At 44.6% G+C, this 18,534-nt stretch overlaps 1 protein-coding gene across 1 annotated transcript in view; it reads right to left on the bottom strand.

Moving 5' to 3' along the window:
* Positions 1-502: 502 nt before the first annotated feature.
* Positions 503-18,534, bottom strand: part of SNX3 (sorting nexin 3) — a 322,699-nt gene continuing 304,667 nt past the window's right edge. Inside the window, exon 4 of the mRNA XM_069606551.1 lies at positions 503-1,288. Coding sequence (XP_069462652.1) covers positions 1,183-1,288 — 106 coding nt within the window. The 3' untranslated portion in view covers positions 503-1,182. The remainder of the gene's footprint in view (positions 1,289-18,534) is intronic.

The following is an 18,534-nucleotide window of genomic DNA, read 5'->3' as shown; positions in this document are numbered from 1 at the left end:
TGGCACTGAACCAGGAGCAGGTTCTGGCAGCAGCAGGCACAGCAACAGAGCTCAGTGGGCAATTACGGTTCCGAGCAGGAGGGTCTGGGAACACGTAATGCACGCAAAATGTGGTCCTGCAGGCAACTGCTAAAATACAGAGACACCTTGTGCTGAACGGGGATCATTTACAGCACCTACAGTACTACACATAATGTTAATCTGCCTACTCACTCTCTGGACCTAGGAAAGTAAAAGCAGTACTGACCTATAAAGCTTTGGCGGATTGTAGTTCTCAATTGTATAGAAATACCCAGATTTTCGAGAAATGCCAAAAGGTGCGATATGGCATATTTTGGCCAACTTTCCAATAATTTTCAACGGTTAAATAAAGTCAGATATTTGCATGAATATGGTTTGTGATAATTAATTGTGCGCCCCACCTAATCCACTGCGGGCTCCCCCTAGTGTTCAGGTGGCAGAATCATGACATGTGGAAATAATGTACAATATATACACATCATATATTTTTCATTTTTATTTGAAAACAACGGCATTTTCGGACAAATGTTTTAGTATATAAATGTTATATTTTGTTTTGTACATAATAAAAAGGCATTACCCCCATCACCTTCTGATATAAAGTCTCTCACAGTCGAACAAAAACAACTGCAAGCACGTTTATCTTGCACATGAGGCGTAATTAAAACAAACTGCAAAATGCTGTAAACCAAATTAGAACAGAGGACAGTATATATCAAAACATTATTTTGAAGTGATAGATATTCTGGCTAACTAGTAATCGGATACAAGAAGCACATCCATTACAATAGAAGTGTGCAGGGTCACATAAGGCAATGTCAGTAAATTTAGTGTATTACACCATTACATGGTAAAGGAACACGTCTTTGTGATTTCCTGTGAAGTATAAGTGCAGAGCTGATCAGATGCCATTTTAATAACAATCATAATAAAATGGGATTCCAACACATAACGAACAGTATTAATGTGTCTTTTGGATTTCTTTTGAAAGTCAGAAAATAAAAGCAAGATGTCGGCAATAGATTTACTGTAACTTTCCTAGATGCGTTCTTTGCCACCTTTTCTGCAACATGCAAAAATCAGAGCACCTTCTTTTAATGAGAGCTTTTCAATGACTGACAGTGATATTGAGTTGAGGCGATTCTTGTAGCATTGCAGCATTTAGGCGTGTCTTATTTTCGAAGGCGTGTAGTTTTTATCTATAACTTCATCTTGTAAAAACATATGAAGACATCGTTCATTCTGTGCCAAAGGGTGCCCAGCAACTCTGTAAAAGTTAAAAAAAAAAAATGCATTTAATAAATGTATTAAAGTACAGGAACAGAGGTAAACAGCATTTTCCATTAAAAGATGTGTTGTATACAATGATGTATCCGCCATAAACAACGAAAGTGGTCCTTAGTCCCCCAACCATCATACTCCAGGATGCAGACCATATAAACAAGGTTGTACGTTTCAGGTATTTTTATACAGCGCTTTTGAAGTCAGCCTCTACGAGTTCCCAATTTTGTCACATAAGGGGCACTAGGCACAGAGAGATAGTGTTGTGCCCGGGGTCTAAGAAAGTGGTGAAGGGGGGATGCGTAAGCAAGCAGATCTACTGAAGGGAGCAGCAAGAAGGAGGCCATTTCACTCAATGTCTCCTGCCGACCTCTCGGTCGACCCACCCCCTCTCTGGGGGATGCCCCCATAAACCCCACCCATTCCTCCTCCCTGCTCACCTTATCCAGAGGACATCCCCGGAACCCCCACCACTCCTTCTCCCACTACTCACCAGTTTGTACACCCCCCCCGACCTCACCATCTACTCCGTGGCCCATCTGAGCCCCTTTTGCTCTCCATGTATTGCACAGAAGATATTTTGCTCAGGATTAAGGGTGAAACATCCTCTGCGCATTGCATGATTGTGGGATACATTGACCCACTCAACAGAATTTTTCCATAACCAAACTGCACTTCAGCAGAAACAGCAAAATGGCTGTGCTGGCTCCTGTGAGCACAATTGCCTCACACCAAAACTGTGTTTTCAGCTACAAAAAGATGGCTGCACCATCTTGCCAAGCACATATTGGGCGGGATGGAACAAGGGGGCACACTGAGAAAGCTTGCCAGTGTGTTCTTACATGTACAAAAGAAGAGTGAAAAAGCAGCGCTGCTTTGCAGTAAGTCCAAAGTTCCCATTGAAAAGGGGAAATATTTACATTTAAAAATGATGCCGCTTTGATGCTTTTTTTTCCTCTGTTCCTCATCACAATACTTTTATTAATGAGACCCTGCCATGCTTATCCACCTTCACATTGTGCTCCAGCAGGCAAGAGCAGTATTCCTGAATGACAGGCTGTTCAGATCTGAAGAAATCAAAAGAAGCTTTACTTCAGCTACACGGGAAACGCTTTACTTTTTCGCTACAAAGTGTCAAAGATCAATAATTCAAAGAAACTCCAGCTCTCTAGGCCCATGTCAATTTCAGTGCATCTGTGTTTCGAACAAATTGCTGCCTACAAGAAACTAACTATGGATACAGAACAATGTGGGAAATTCAGATGGAACCTTTTTGAAAGGAAAATGCCAGCAGGCCTGACACTGTTTAAATGTACTTTTGCAAATAAAGGAAAATACCTGTTTTAAAAGTGTATGTTGGATAAGGCCCTTGACTAGCAATGTAAAGGGGGTTGGTGCTGTGAAACGTATATGGGATGTTTTACTCAACAGTATTCAGGACAAAATGAAAGAAAATAAAGGAATTAAACTGCATTAGCTGTATTTTGCAAGCTCCAGAACAGGATTTTTCCTGCTGGCTACGCTAAGGCTTCCCTCAAAAGGAACCACCAAAAACTTCCAGGACACTTGGCTGATAATTACTAGGTTGGAAAACTTTGACTGACCAAGACAAACAAGGTTCACATACTCTTACAATACAAATTCTGGGACACGAAGATGTAAAAAAGGAAATCACACCTCCCCGTGACTTCTACAATAAGCTTCAAAGAAAAACTCCAGGACAACCCTGGGTTTAGGGGGGTAGCCTGGAAAGACAGGACTATATTTGGAGGACAATGCTGACCATTTGGTTTAAACAGCAATTTTATTAAGAAACTTTTCAGACTTTGCAACCGGACTTTGCAGGAATGTAAAAAGTTAACAGTTTTAATGTAATTTCGTGGGTTTAAATTTAAGACTGTAGCGTTCTCTGCCATTTTGGGAACAGAAATGGAGGAGAATTGGGTATTCTAAGGAAAGTATACCTGATGCCACTGCGAATTCCAATGCTGACATGCCTAATGATAATCCACACACACATGTATAAAATTATAGAATTTTAGGCCGAATATGTCACACTAAAAATGGGCGAAAACATGTCTTACAGACTGCCGAGTTGGACTGGCATGTGCTGCATAAAATATGTAAGCTGCTTATGTAATTTGTTAATATGCCACAATTGTACAAATGTGCCATTTATGTCAAACATCGATTTAGCTGAACTAACTATGGGAGGTTCTGGACATTGTAAAACTCACATCATAAATCTGACATGCTCTTGAAACCCAACCAGCCGATAGGAAGGCGTCAACCTTTACCCCTGACCAATCCAGTGGTTTAAAGGCATGCTCAGCTAAGCCTGCCCCAACATATAGTTCTATGATGTCACCCATGCTTTATTTAAAGGGTGGCTGACAGGACACTTGCTTCCTGAATTTCCTGCACCTGTATTCCTGATCTTCCACATTCATCCTGCCAGATTCCAGATCCCACTGCAAAGCCAAAGCATAGCTTATTCCATGTCCCACTGCAAGGCCAAAGCATAGCTTATTCCATGTCCCACTGCAAGGCCAAAGCATAGCTTATTCCATGTCCCACTGCAAGGCCTAGATTCAGAAAGACCCACTAAAATCCCAATAACCAAAGGGAGAAGCTGTGGTACCCTTTTTGGGAAATATCCTGCGAGCAGACCGGCTTGCTGCCCACTAACTGAATGCCCACTGCAACCGAGCCATCCAGTTGTCCTTGTCATCCAGTGACCAGACCTTTGCCCAGCTGTCCTTTGCCAGGAGAGTCCGCTATCCGGTGACCAGAATCTTTTGTGAACAGAACCCTGACTGTTCAAAATCCCAAAACTCCAGGGTGGAATGAGAATATCTCCCTATCCCAGAGAAATACATAGTCTCCCCATCCTGACCATTTTGTCTTTATTCCACTCTCTAAGCAATCCTATCCATACCTTGGTAACTTGTTAAAACTGTTAAACTTCTCCGTGCACCCTGCCCTTGACTTTCTAAGTGCTAGCACCATCTCTCTATTAATTGTCTTGTGGAGATCATAAGCCCTTAGTCTGGAGTAATCAAACTAATTTCCACCTGAAGTTGAACACTGGGGTGACAAGGTTGATGCCACAAATCAACCTTGGATTTTACTGTGTCCCTCTTTAACAATATAGTCTAAATAATATAGTTTAAGTCAAACCTGTTCTTTCCTCAGCTGATTTCTTTCTCTTCTCTTTCACGACTTTTACTTTTTACCCAAAGTGAACCTTCTTCTATCTTGCAAATCTCATCCAGTTTTGTAGCTAGCTAGATCGTCCCTGTGCTGTGCATCTATCCCCCTGCCAAAAAAACGCATTCCGATTCAGTGTTTTTCACCCATTTTTTGAAAGAAACGTTTTTGCCTTTATAACTGCAAACTAGAAAAAATGCAACTTTTCCATGTGTGAATTCGGCTGCACTGGGTTTTCAATTTCAATCTGTGGGGTGAACTGTGTGCAACACCACAGGGGCAACAGATGCACACCCGCCAATGGTACCAAAACCAAGGACAGCAGAGAGGATACCCATCTTCAACCTATCCGACCATATGACATTAGCTGAAAAAAACTTGTTGGAAAAGGGACTGTGTTTTGTGCCAGCAGCCAAGGCACAAGCCTTTAACACCGAAATGGAATTGAAAGGTTTCTTCCGCAGTATTCGACTCAAATACTTCTTCGAAGTCTACTTACCCGAACACTCCTCCAGTGGCACCGACACAAACAAGGTGAATGACAACACCACAGGTAAAATCCACTTTTTGGCCACCTGCACACACCATTCCTTGTGAATTTGATACTTACGAAAAAATGGTGACCAGTGCCATCCAGAAGGGTCTTACAAAAGGAAATTTCTATCCCGATAATCTAACAGAAGAAAGAAAAGCCCTCTCCTCACTCAAGTCTAACCAGGACATCACCATCGAGCCTGCAGACAAAGGAGGAGGGATCGTAATTTCAAACACTACGGACAACAACAATGAATGTCTACGCTTGCTCAGCGATACGAATGCCTATCTACCGCTACAAAGAAACCCGACTAAAGAATTACAGGAAGAAATTCTGAGCCTCACCAACCACGCACGACAAGAGACGTGGATTTGCGATGATGAGCATTGCTTTTTGAACAAAGACCATCCACGCATCCCAGCATTCTACATACTTCCTAAAATACACAAGAACGCTATGAATCCGCCAGGAAGACCCATCGCCTCGGCGTGTGATTCAATTTTTGAACCCTTGTCAGTATATACCGATTTTTTTCTCAAACCTTTCGTCAACAAAATGGTTTCATACCAAAAGGACAGCACCAACACCATCATGATGCTCGATTCCATAATCTTGCAAGAAGAATACCCTAGATGTTGAGGCATTATACACGTCTATTCCACAAAGAGAAGGCCTGGAAGTACTCAACTCTTTCTGAACACCAGGACGGATACTACAACTGTACCCACGGATTTCATTCTGGAATGTGTAAGATTGGCTATGACAGAAAATTTCTTTCTCTTCAGGGACCAGCTGTATAAGCAAATCAAAGGCGTCAGCATGGGCGCGACATTCGCACCGGATATAGCGAGTTTATACATGGCCCACTACGAAACAGAACATATCATGTCAGCCATCAATCCGTACAAAGAAAAAATCATTTTATGGAAAAGGTACATCGACGATGTCCTCCTCATCTGGCACGGGAGTCCTGAAGATCTAAAGGCATTCCACCTATGGTTAAACCAACGGAATCAGCACATCAGATTCACCATACATTGGGATTTCCATGGGATCGATTTTCTGGATCTTCACATCTATAGATCTGGCGATCACCTGCACACGGAGCGGTTCCGGAAACCCACCGACAGAAACACCTTGCTGCACTTCGAAAGCTACCACCGAGAGGGGTTGAAAAACAATTTACCCTACGGACAGTTCTTGCGGATCAAAAGAAATTGCATGGACCGTACCAATTTCGAGAAACATGCCAGCGATCTACAAACACGACTAAGGGACAGAGGATACCCTAAAAAAGCTATTAAAAATGCAAAGAAGCGGGCCGCCAACACAGACCGGAGCATATGCCTCACCAAAACATCCAAAAAAGAACTAGATAGGCTTGTATGTGTCACTACCTACAGCCCATTGAGCAACATCATCAAGAAAACAGTCAAACAACACTGGCCTCTGATTAAAAAACACAGGATCACTTCAAAAAGTCCCACTGTTTGCTTAAAAAAAAACACAACATCAAAGAGACTTTGGTACATACCTTCATCGAACCTACCAGACAGATCAACACTCTATGGAATCTACCACCAACACAAGGCCACCACAGATGTGGCAATTGTACGGTATGCCAATTCACCGAAACCACTAAAATCTTTCTTCACGAAAATGTCAAATGGAACCTACTAGAGCATACAAACTGTAACACCAAACAGGTAATTTACGTCATAACCTGCCCATGTGGGCTCCTCTACGTGGGCAAAACCATGAGACCAGTCAAGACCAGGATATGTGAGCACCGCTCATGCATAAAAAACAAAGTACCGGACAAACCACTTGTTGATCACTATGTCCGCAAAAACCACACTAACATGGACCTCAAGTGGGTGGTAATACAAAAGGTCTCCTCGAGCAGAAGAGGTGGGGACATCGATAAAACCTTGACCCGCCTTGAACAAAAATGGGTTCATAAATTGGACACTGTCAAGAAAGGGTTAAATGTTACTGTGGAATGGAAGCATTTCCTATGACCCCTATTTTGTCCGAACACCCTGAGTGATCTGTTTTTTTATACTCTGTTTTTGATACCATTTTTTATACCATCTGTTTTTTATACCATGTGTTGTGTACCATGCTTTTATACCACCTTTTGACCACCATGTAAAGGCTGTACCTCACCCTCCAGTTGGACAAAGTATGTAATGATCATGCACCAACCAAAGACACTTGCAATAATATGTAATATAGCTGCCCTGGAACAACGCCTGCTGATGGACATTCCCCGCGGCCAACCAAGTGTACCACAAAGAATGTGTATTGACTTTTGAACTAAAAAACCACCATGTAAATATTGTACTGTAGCCCCAAGTTGGACTAACCATGCGTTGATTATGCACCAACCAATGACACTGGCGACAATATGTAATGCAATGCTTGCTGATGTACATACTCCACGGCCAATCATATGTAACAAAAATGAATGTGCATATGACACTGAACACAACGTGTATATGTTTCCGTGCTATTATGCTTCACAAGTGTGCAATTTTCACCAGCTATGACCTTCTCTACGTGCACCCCACGTCTTAGTCGCCCTACATTTTGCCCGCTCACACGCTACGTGCACCCCACGTCTTAGTCGCCCTACATTATGCCCGCTCACACGCGCTCGCGACTGGGCATGTCATGGTATTCATTACAATAGCTCACAACATCGTGCCGGCCCTATACATGTGCCACCGCTTTGATTAATTTTTCGAATTTAATTTTTCGATTTTAGTCAATGTGCATCAGGCACTCCCGCGAACACCCCATTAGTGAACATCTTAAAATGGCCGCCTAACTTGTTCTCAGTAACGAACGGTGAACCGACACGGTGCACCATCCACGGGTCTCGTGTTCGTCTACAGACACTCCGCTGCAGACATCCAGTCTCCTACCTCGAGGTGAGTCGTGTTTTTTCACGTTAGACCAACGATTATGATTGCTTTCACCCGACCGCACGCATGGCCACGTACAGCACTCCTTTGTGCTTTTAAACACACACATTGTGATAGAGCCAATCTAATCGCCTTTAGGTGCCACAAGTTACCACATGCGACCGCTTTGTGCTGCATTAGGCGATCACTTCGTGTATTTTGGCTACCACTGGTGAATCTGCCACGCACAGGGCCTAATGCTCCTAGCATTAGATTTGTCCTTATACCGTATATAACAGCACATCCCACAACAACTAAGCATGTTGGTGCACAAACGTTCTGTCTGACTTAATTCTCACGACCTAGTCCACGCAACATCATTGGGCTACACTGCACCCCGCACTCAGCAGCACTCCAAGCCGCACAGGTACACGCATCATTGTAGCATATCTGCTACTGATGGGAGAACACGGTTGTATGCAGGCCTCTCCACACTAACGTATGTCACGCTTATCTCACCACTCTGTGTCACACGGGCACCTAGACCATCACGAGACCCTGACACATGTCCTGACCCGAACCTTATGTTCATTTTATCCACAGTCATCTCTTGGCGGATTGACACAGCGTCACCCGACGCCAACCTGATGCAACACCATACATATGGGTACCTATAGGTAAGCCCAGGGGCATCTGGCGATACTTACTCTAGTCTAAGAGAGACGGACAACTAAATGCCTTTTGTCTTGTCCACAGGATCAAAAGACCTTGTAAATTCTAAACAGTGTATTTGGACACTGTTTTCTTCCAAGCCACTGCGCTCCCCAGGCCCGGTAAGCACCGGCTCTTCTCCTCTGTGATTTATGTCACTCTTTTACTGCTAGATTTGCCTTTTTTGACATACTCCTAAAACATCCCTGTGTTTACCTCAACAGACCTCTTAAGATACCTCCGCCTTTGGAATCATCTTGTCCTGATGAAGGCCGTCCCACCAGAGCTCACTTAAGCTCACTTCCTGGCCGAAACACTGTTGTGTTGACCTTCTGTATTGTTATGTGTTGTTGTTCAACCTTACATTGTTCTGATTACTTATATTACTCATATGCTATCACATCACTAAGTGTGCTGGTTTCCTTCCCAAGGACACCCTAGTAGACGTAGAAGCAACTGATAGAGACCACAAATATCCAGCATTTGTACCCAACTAACTGGTTAATTAACCTCAAAAATGTACACCGGCTGATGTATCTTTTGCTTATGATTACATCTATTGAAAACACCCGCTGCAATCTAATTAAAACCCTGTTGCAGCTCAATGAATCGTCTCATCAAAATATTTGTTACAACTATTCATCTTAGTATAAACTCCACCACCTACAGGTGGCTATCTCTGAGGATTGTGTTCATCTAAGCACTCAGCAGTGAGACACTTATGTCCTTGCTCAATTTTGTTCTTCTTACTGTGTGCTTTTGTGACACCTTACCTTATAGTTGCTAGTGATATACCATCCCTGATATTGTGATAAAACATATGCATAGCATTATTTAAACACACATATAATTTATCAAAATCCGAGTGTCATTTTAAGCCTTTGCAAAGGGTTTTTGCCTCTCATTTTGTGAGGGAAGGTTGGATTTTGATTCCGTTTGCTGCCTCTTATTCCTGACTACCTGCTGCTTCGATTATTTGTGGGTTGAGGGAGCATTGCAGGGGGAAACCTTAACTTGGGTGCTATCTATCCTAATTCAAAAAGTGCTCCTATTCAATTGTGCTTCGGATATGTTCATGTAGAAGGTTAACCAAGTGTAGTTCAGTAGTTTCTATTGTAATTATCACCCCATTGGTGATTACTGCCCAATATTAAAATGTGTGTGATTTTTGTGAATTTTAAAAATAAATATTGCATTTTCACCAACCGGCCTGGTTCATGGTCCACTGTGACCCGGGGTATTTGTAAAATGGGCTGTGAGACAGGTCGAGTTCTGGCTCAATTTGAATTAGTTTTAATTAAAGAAAAAGCATTCCCATTGAGCACCACATCCCAGGCTAAGACCAAGTGTCCTAGTACAATGTGTGACGCCCGATTGGAATCCTTAACATGATGCACCCCAGGGTAATATGTGGAAGAGGCAGTAAAGAGGGAACCACAAGTCATCCACTGCCAGAGTTTATCCCCAATAGGCCAATGAGCCTGTTGTGATTAAGATCTGTGCATCCAAGAAAATAAAGTGGGTCCATGCTATAGGATAAGATACTAAACCCACAAGTGAACATCTGTACAGGGGTCTAAGCTCAAATGGGACAACTGAAGCTGGGCCTTACACATTCACAGGCACACACACATGGGCCCAAGACCCCAATGCTCTCCCATACTACGAAATGAACAGGAGGCCAAGTGCCCTTGAGCCTGCTGAATCACTAGATGTTTCAACGTCAGTGGAACAATTTAACCCAACTTAGCAACCAGGGTAACCCAGATGAAGGGAAGCCATTAGAAGGCAAGAAAGGATGCTTTATATTGACTGTTATGCCCACGTTAAATAAGAGCTCTGTACCTGATGGAGAATCAAAGGCTTTTGAGCATAGGGCAATGCCATTGCTCAAACATATAAGGGATTATATACAATTCCAAAAGCCTGAGAGCAACTACTACTTAAATCATCACCTTAGTGACGATCTAAGAATTCATACAGAATGGAAGCACCTTGCATCGGCAACAACACCTACTAAAAGGCACCTTATTCAGTGCAGCTTCCAGCGTAGTATTTCAAAATATGTATCACTTACATGGAAAGTGCAAAGCTACCGTCCTTCTGTAATGCTGAAGGGTTCTGATATAGGGCAGCACGATCATCTTGAAGGACTTGCTGGGTTTAAGACTAAACTGATGGGAAGCTACATCAGTGCACATAGCTCATTTCACTTATCCATGTAAAAACCTAGTGTAGGGATGAAAGAATGTGAGGGTGTGGAAGGGAGGGGCACGATGCCTTCACTTACTAAGTCCAAGGGTTTCAGGTAATGTCTCTCAAAGTCCATCAGATAATCAGGAACTCTCACCCTACCTTTACTGTAATGTTCCTCAGTTTTGCACCAAAGAGGCAGACGTGAGGAATCCCCCTCCCCTTTTAGGATTTTGCTTCCTTCATCCTGGCACAAAGTTGAACTGATTTGGTCTAGTTTCAACTTGTGAACTCTTCCACTGGTCAAAGAAACACTGGGTTGGCAGACGTGAACTGCTGTGCGGTAAGATGTCATTGGCTGAATGCAGCAGCGGGGACGGGGCACAGGCAGACAATGTATTTTGCTTGAATTGCAGCAAGCAGACAAGATACTGAAGTTGAATGAGGTTTCAAGGTGAAGGGTAGGGGAAAGGAGCCTAAAACCAACTATCACTGGCAGGGTAGTGCGTATTTGCACTGACAATTGTGTGGCGATGCTTTACATCAACAAGCAGGGCGGCACCAAGTGACCTCTGCTTGTGGATCTTGCCATACAAACTTGGGACTAGGCCATCCAGCACAATGTCTGGCTCCAGGCTGTACACATCCTGGGTCACATCAACGTGACTGCAGATTCACTCAGTCGGCAGCCAGTTACGAGTGGGAAATGAACAGCGATGTCCTCTTCAACATTTTCCATCAATGGGGCACTCCAGAGGTGGACCTCTTTGCAACTTCTACAAACAGGAAATGTCCTCTTTATGCGTCCAGGGACGAGCTTGGAGCGTCCTCCCTGGGGGACGCCCTCGAGATTCCGTGGGACAACATAAAGGCTTACACCTTCCCTCCACTGCCACTGATTCATCTGTCACTCTGCAAGCTCTGAACTGCATCGAACTGCACTCTCCTGTTCATAGCTCCTTGGTGGCCAGCCAGATTCTGGTTTTCGGAACTACAGCATCTGTCGATTCTTCCCCCGATCGGATTGCTGCTGATACCCGACCTTCACCAGCGCGATTACCAGCTGTGGCACCCCTCCCCTCAATCGTTCAGCTTGGCAGCCTGGTGCCAGAGTTCAGATCTTCAGTGTAGTTTAAAATGTCCGAAGACAATATGCGCATTATCCAAACGGTCAGGAAACCTTCTATGAGGGCAAAGTATAGGAGCAAATGGCTCAGTTTTTGCCACTGGTGTTTAGCAAACAGCTCGATCCCAGACATGCTTTGGTTGAAAGTTCTTTCCTTTGTGTCTCACCTGGCTGCTTCTGGCATTCATGTTCTGTCGAGCAGGACTTATTTATCCGCCATTGCGGCCTACCTGACCGCAGACATCTGCTCTTTTTCATTGACTAATCCAGTCATCAAAAGGCATTTTGTGGGACTTCTTCATCTCTTCCCGCCGGTGCAGACTCCTCATCCCAAATGGGATTTAAATGTGCTCCTCACCGCTTTATGTCACAAGCAGTTTGAACCCATGGGCACCATCGATCTTAACTACCTCTCTTGGAAAGTTGCTTTTCTGATCGCAATAACTTCAGCAAGGCGAGTAAGCGAGCTCCAAGCACTCTGTGGCACATCCATTCCTCACTATCCACAAGGATGAGGTTGTGCTTCAACGCTCATCCCTCCTTCCTTCCATCCTAAGGCGCTTACTGATTTTCATTTGAACCAATCTATCTCCTTACCAGTCTTCTTTCCGAACCCGGCATCTGATGCCGAGAGAGTTCTACATAATTTGGACGTCAGGCGAGCCCTGAAGCTTTACCTCGATAGAACGAGTGAACTCAGAAGCACCTCACAACTCTTTATTACGTTCGGTGACCCTTAAGGCAGACCAGCTTCGAAAGCATCCATCTCCCGCTGGATTGCCTCGTGTATTTCAGCGACCCAAGGCCTTCAACCACCAAAGGGCATCCATGCACATGTAGTCCGTGACAAAGCGGCTGCTGTTGCCTTCCAAAAGTATGTTCCTTGAGAGTCCATTGCCAAGGCGGCTATGTGGGCCTCCCCATCGGCTTTCTGCAAGCATAACTGCTAAGACCGCAGCTCTAAGCCTGATGCCCAATTTGGCCAGGCTGTCCTCAAAATCTTATTTCAGTGAAGGGATTTTCCTTCCACCTGTACTACCTCTGGTTGCGCTTGGGAATCTCCCACAAGTATGGAGGCAGGGGGACGGAACGTAGGAGTATAACAAAGTTACTCACTGTAGTGACTACCTTACTCCTATTCCATAGTCCCCTTTCCTCCATCCGCCTGCCCGCCGTCCTCTCTAACAGGTATCGTCTATTGTTGTTTAAATCGTCTCAGACCTGGCTATAGGAAAAGACTGAAGAGCTATGTGTGGAGCAGAGCTCAGGTAGGCGGGGTTACGGCCACGTGCAGTGGCCCAGCGTAACAATAAAAGGACAAACATTTCATTTGTGATGCTTTTTTACAAAAGTGCTCCCGAAGGACGGAATGTCCCACAAGTATGGAGGAAAGGGGACTATGGAATAGGAGTAAGGTAGTTACTACGGTGAGTAACTTTGTTAATGCCCAATACTCTACAATGTGCACATTCTGAAAATGTTGTGCCTTAACTAGAACTGTTGGTTGTGATGCGTCATCTTTGACATGCCGGATACAAGAGCTGACCTCGGTAGAATGCTACTCTGTCTTGTTTGTCAAACCTGTAAATAATCCAACTGTTTTCAGGATGGATATTATACAGACAGTGGGGATGTGCTTTGGACGCCGGAGGATATCTTCTGGGCAATATCAAATTTTAAGCCATCCAGGGCTCCTGGCCTGGAAGGCTTTTCTCCAACTACCATCAAAGCTGATCCAGTCCTATGGGCTGGGATCCTAGAGGACTTATTTAGAGAGATGCTGGTAACTTGTGTCCCTTATCCTGGCGGGAGACCACCATCATCCCCATTTACAAGAAAGGGGAATCTACTAATCCATCTAACTACAGGCCTATAGCCCTCATAGATGCTACCAGCAACATCGTTGCATCTATTACTTAAACATTTTAAGGGTAACAAATGGGTAACAAATGAGTAACAAATGAGTAACCCTTTTTGGAATTCTTTCCAAGTATCAGGTTGGCTTCAGGCCTTGTTTGGGAACTTCCCATCATGTCTCACATCGCACAAGTTAAAAAGGGAAATACAGGAACATCTTGCATAGCTTCAATGGACATGAGTAGTGCTTTCGATGGAGTCCACCACAATATTTTGAAGAATAAGCTACTGTTGAAGGGAAACCCCTCCACTTTGGTTAAAATCCTTTCTGTCATGCATAGCGGTACTACGATAACTATCAGGCTCACCAAAGAGGAATTGCTGTCTAGATCTATTGAGACTTGTATCGGCTTGAAGCAGGGCTGTGTCTTGGCCCCAGCCCTCTTCAATGTATACATCACCGACATTGACAGCTCATGGTCGCAGGATATTACATTTACCATCAAATGAGGCCATCAAGTTACATTGGTTGACGTTCAGAGAGGACCTCATATTTTTCGACAAGACACCAATTGGCCTTTAGAGGACATTTTATTAGTTTGCAGATTATGCCATCGGAAATAACCTCTTAATGAACAATGCAAAATCTAAAATGATATTTTATACCACTAATACCAAACCTAAAACGATGTTCTAGACAGTTGGCGACCAAAGGTTGAGAAGGGAGTCCTCCTTTTAGTATATGGGGTTTACCATGTCTAATTCTAAGTCTATAGCTGCCATAAAAGAGGGATTGAGAGCTAAACCGAAATTGTTAAAAGCCCAACTAAAAAGGATACATTATAAATTGTACAAATATTCCCTTCTCTCTCTACAGCGGTACTACTTGGCCAAAGTGGAACCGGTGATTCTGTATGGATATCACTTTATTGGAGATAGGGCCATACTTAAATAGTCTCCAAGGTACCACCTGGAAGGAAACCCTAAATCGGTTTTTGTCAATCCCAAAGGCAGGATACACCATTAATTTGGATTGACTTCATTAGAGTATAAGGTTTTATGGAGACAATATCCATCTACAGTAAAATTATTTGTCGCAGCCAAATCCTTAATTGTTTTGATGTGCTTGTCTGAGTCTGCTGAAGCTGGTCATGTGCTTAGTGATGTCATGCCAGTGTCAAGTCGAACGTTGATGTATGAGTGTGAGAATGCTGTGTTGAGTTTCTGTAACAGGTCAGTTGGTCCCTCCCTCCCTGGGTGATGGGTGCCGGTGATCTATTGTCTTATACCTGATGTCTCAATCTCATGTAACTGTAACTAAAGAACATGAAGTAAACTTAAGTAATCCAAAGCGGTGTGGACATTGCTTTCGAACATTGGCGACGAGGATTCCTAACAGAAAAGTATCCATGGTGCAAGGAGAAGGAGAAGACTGTGGAGTACTGCTGCGGGGGGTGCAGAGGACTTCAGGACCAGGAGATGAAAAAGACAACACCGCCCCCAAGTAAGCAAACCCATCACCCAGGCGAATAAGGGAGGAGGAGAGCCATAGCAGATTGGATCAGCAGCCCATTGCCTTGGGAGTGCTGGGTCCTGGGGCATAAGAAGTGGAAGGGACCCATGTGAGAAGGGTGCCCCTTGAGTGCTGGATTTTAAGGGGACCCACGTGAGAAGGGTGCCACTAGAGTGCTGGATTTTGGGACATGTGAGAAAAGTGCTCCTGTACTTATTTGGATGGCCTAAAAGGACCAGCAGCCCGTTTTTCTAAGAGTGCTTTATGGGGCCATAAGGGACTTCTAAGCCCAGCATGAGTGAGGAGAGACTTGCCAAAAAGGTAGAATCGTCCCGCCCCCCTGCATCACAGCTGGCACAGAGATCACGGGACTGGAGCTGGGCCCCAGTGGGAGCGGTACTCCCACGCCTACGGTGTAATGGTATGGCATTGTGATTTTTGTCTAGTTGGGAACCGATTACGTTTTCACATGTGCAGTTATTTGCAGACTTTACATGTGCAGTGCCATTGCTTCAAGGGCGGACATTTGGTTAAGGAAAACGCTGTGCGATGATATGGCTTGCGGAATGACAGTTGGCTCATGGATTACCGTAGGAGCTCCGCTGTCCTCGGTGAACTGTTTGAAAGTGATGACGTCGTCATCCAACAAAGGGGATTCGGTGAAGCTGCGGAACGTTGTGGTTTAATGTTCTGGAGAGATGTTTCCCATTCCTAGCGAAAGCAGGGACGAGCGGAACAAGTGTGTGAGTAAAGGATCCTGTGGTTTTGGCGCAACGCAATGTCACGTCGCACGATCCGGAAGTCATTAAAAGGATGTGTATGCTACAAGAGCAGGGAAGGTGCAGCAATGCCGCTCCGCCTGGTGGAGGCGTAAGGTAGCGGCCAACGGTGGTGATTTGCAGGAGCTTGAGTAAGGAAGGGGGTCTGCTTTTCTTTTTTTAATATTTTAATCTAGGAGAGATAGTACATGTGCAGTCTGTACACTCTCTTAATTGTTTCAGAGAGAGCATGTCCAGGCTTCTTCTCAAAATTCAATCACAAGAAGAGGAACTCAATTAAGGTTAAACAAACTGTATGCAATTGATTGGTGTGAAACAGTAGACCTATTAAACTCATTCAGAACCTCTACAGAATATGCCTAGTATGGCAAGAGGAGAGGTTCTATCTACATACTTGCTCTGCTTCCCAAGCACAAAGGCAAGAATGCGTACTTACGTTTTAGGTTAAATCAATGGCCTACTCTCAAGCGTATTGGTGAACTAGAAACTCTTAAGCATCCCACCATCTATTGTACAGAAATAAATAACTTAAGAGTTTCTCACTTCAACCTTCATGTATATGTTCAGTTTACACAGACGGGTGAATTCTTATGGTCCCGACCTATGCAGGCAAACAGTATTTCTTTAATTTCAACACTTTGTAGACTTCAGACTGATGTTATTGTGCTTTTAAATGTGCAGATTTAACTTGTTTGATTGTATGAACTCTGTCTTTTGGTAATATTAGGAAATACGATTTCTTTAGAATCCTTCCTATGACCTTGTTTTAAGACTTCGTTTCATGTCAATTATTATCTATTTGTTTTTATATATACTTGTGAAAGGTTTGCTTATTTTATAAAACACATCACAATACATTTTTTTTGTAAATAGCACGCAGTTGGATTTGTCGTTACAGACATTTGGGTGTCAGAGTTGAGGCTGGTGATTTGTATCCACGCCATAGCTGCACACAGGAGTCGATTCGAAGTTTAGGTCTGTCCCGCTCCTAGACTACAGAGCGCAGTGCCGGTGGACATGGGGCGACAAGCCAGTGCAGCCAGACTTAACAGTGTAGGCTACTCCCTGCAGCAGACGGAAGGGGGAAACAGCCATGTCCACCTAGTACGTTCCCCTGAGCTTGCAGTTTTCCTGATGAGCTTGCGAACCCGAGGTAAACGCTGAGGGAAAAATGAACACTGAAACCACAGGAGGCAGCCATGTGGAGAGCTGCATGATGGAGCACTAAGAAGAAGAGGCAGCAGTCGGGTGCAGAGACCGAGTGACGTTGGTGTGCCAGAGAGGGGCCCGCCGCTCGAATGGATTGGCGTATGAAGGAGCCCAGTTAGGAGCGTGGGATCAGTGGCTAAGGACCAAATGTGCCCCTCGGCCTCTCCAATCCAGCGAAGAGGGGGCTATCGGTGCTCTGCGAAAAATACCATGAGTAAAATAACGCAGAAAGGCCCAGAGAGCAGTGCGGAGGGAGTGGGTGCCAGCAGACAATTTCAGAGCGCCCACCAGTGTTGAAAGACAGCTGGTAGGGGGAAGCACTTGAGCCCTGATTTCGTGGGGGAGAATGATATGGGCACCTTGTGGCATTGAGAATTGGGCCTTGGTAGGCCTGCTTGGCTGTGACTAACCCAGTTGATACTGGGCGCTTCGATGTGGCAGGAGCTGCATGCAGGAACTGACACAGAGCTAGAAGCAAGAGCTGCCAGGCTCAGGGTACAGGCGCAGGCCAAAAGCAGAGTGAGCTCACAGGTGGTAGCTGGGATGAATAATGTGCGAGGCGTTAGAAGGATTCACTCCTAGCCCAGGCAGGCCAGGCCAGGCCGTGGCAAGCATCGCTGTGAGGAGTCCACAGGGTGTGCAGGCACAAGCACAACACCACAGGTAGTGGATCCTAGGGAGTGCAAGGGGGGCGAGGAGCAGGCGAAAAGGACATTGGGCTGAGGTCCAGCCGTGGAGTTTAGTCAAGAGAAAACTTCTACCCCCGACTGGGCCGGAAACCAGACTGAAAAGGATCAAGAAAACCCAAGTAAGAACGGAGGAGAGGGGTCACTAGAGATTCAAGTAACTTCATACGCCGCACTGAGAAATGACCCTGATTTTCCCTTACAATTAAGGTCACTCATATTGTTTGTACACTGTTGTCATTTGCGCAAGGGTGGTCAGTATGACAGTGTTAGTCTATTTTTGCTGGTTGTATTATATTTACGCTCCCATCATGGCTCCGGGAAGGTAGCTCCTTTTCTGGATTGCTATTTAAGGCGGCATGCAGTAGTAATAAAAGGATAAAGCCAACATCCTTAGATGCTTATTGATTGCGTGGGCCCCAAATTTCAGTTCATCACATGTGCCTCAACTCGGATTGGCGAAAGTCACCACTATGCAGTCACCCCTTCAGTGATTTATGAGTA

Source organism: Ambystoma mexicanum, chromosome 4p (assembly GCF_040938575.1).
Source record: "Ambystoma mexicanum isolate Mex_15411 chromosome 4p, UKY_AmexF1_1, whole genome shotgun sequence".
Taxonomy (NCBI): domain Eukaryota; kingdom Metazoa; phylum Chordata; class Amphibia; order Caudata; family Ambystomatidae; genus Ambystoma; species Ambystoma mexicanum.
The sequence above is the reverse complement of the archived record's forward strand: the minus strand, read 5'-3'. Positions and strand labels throughout refer to the sequence as shown.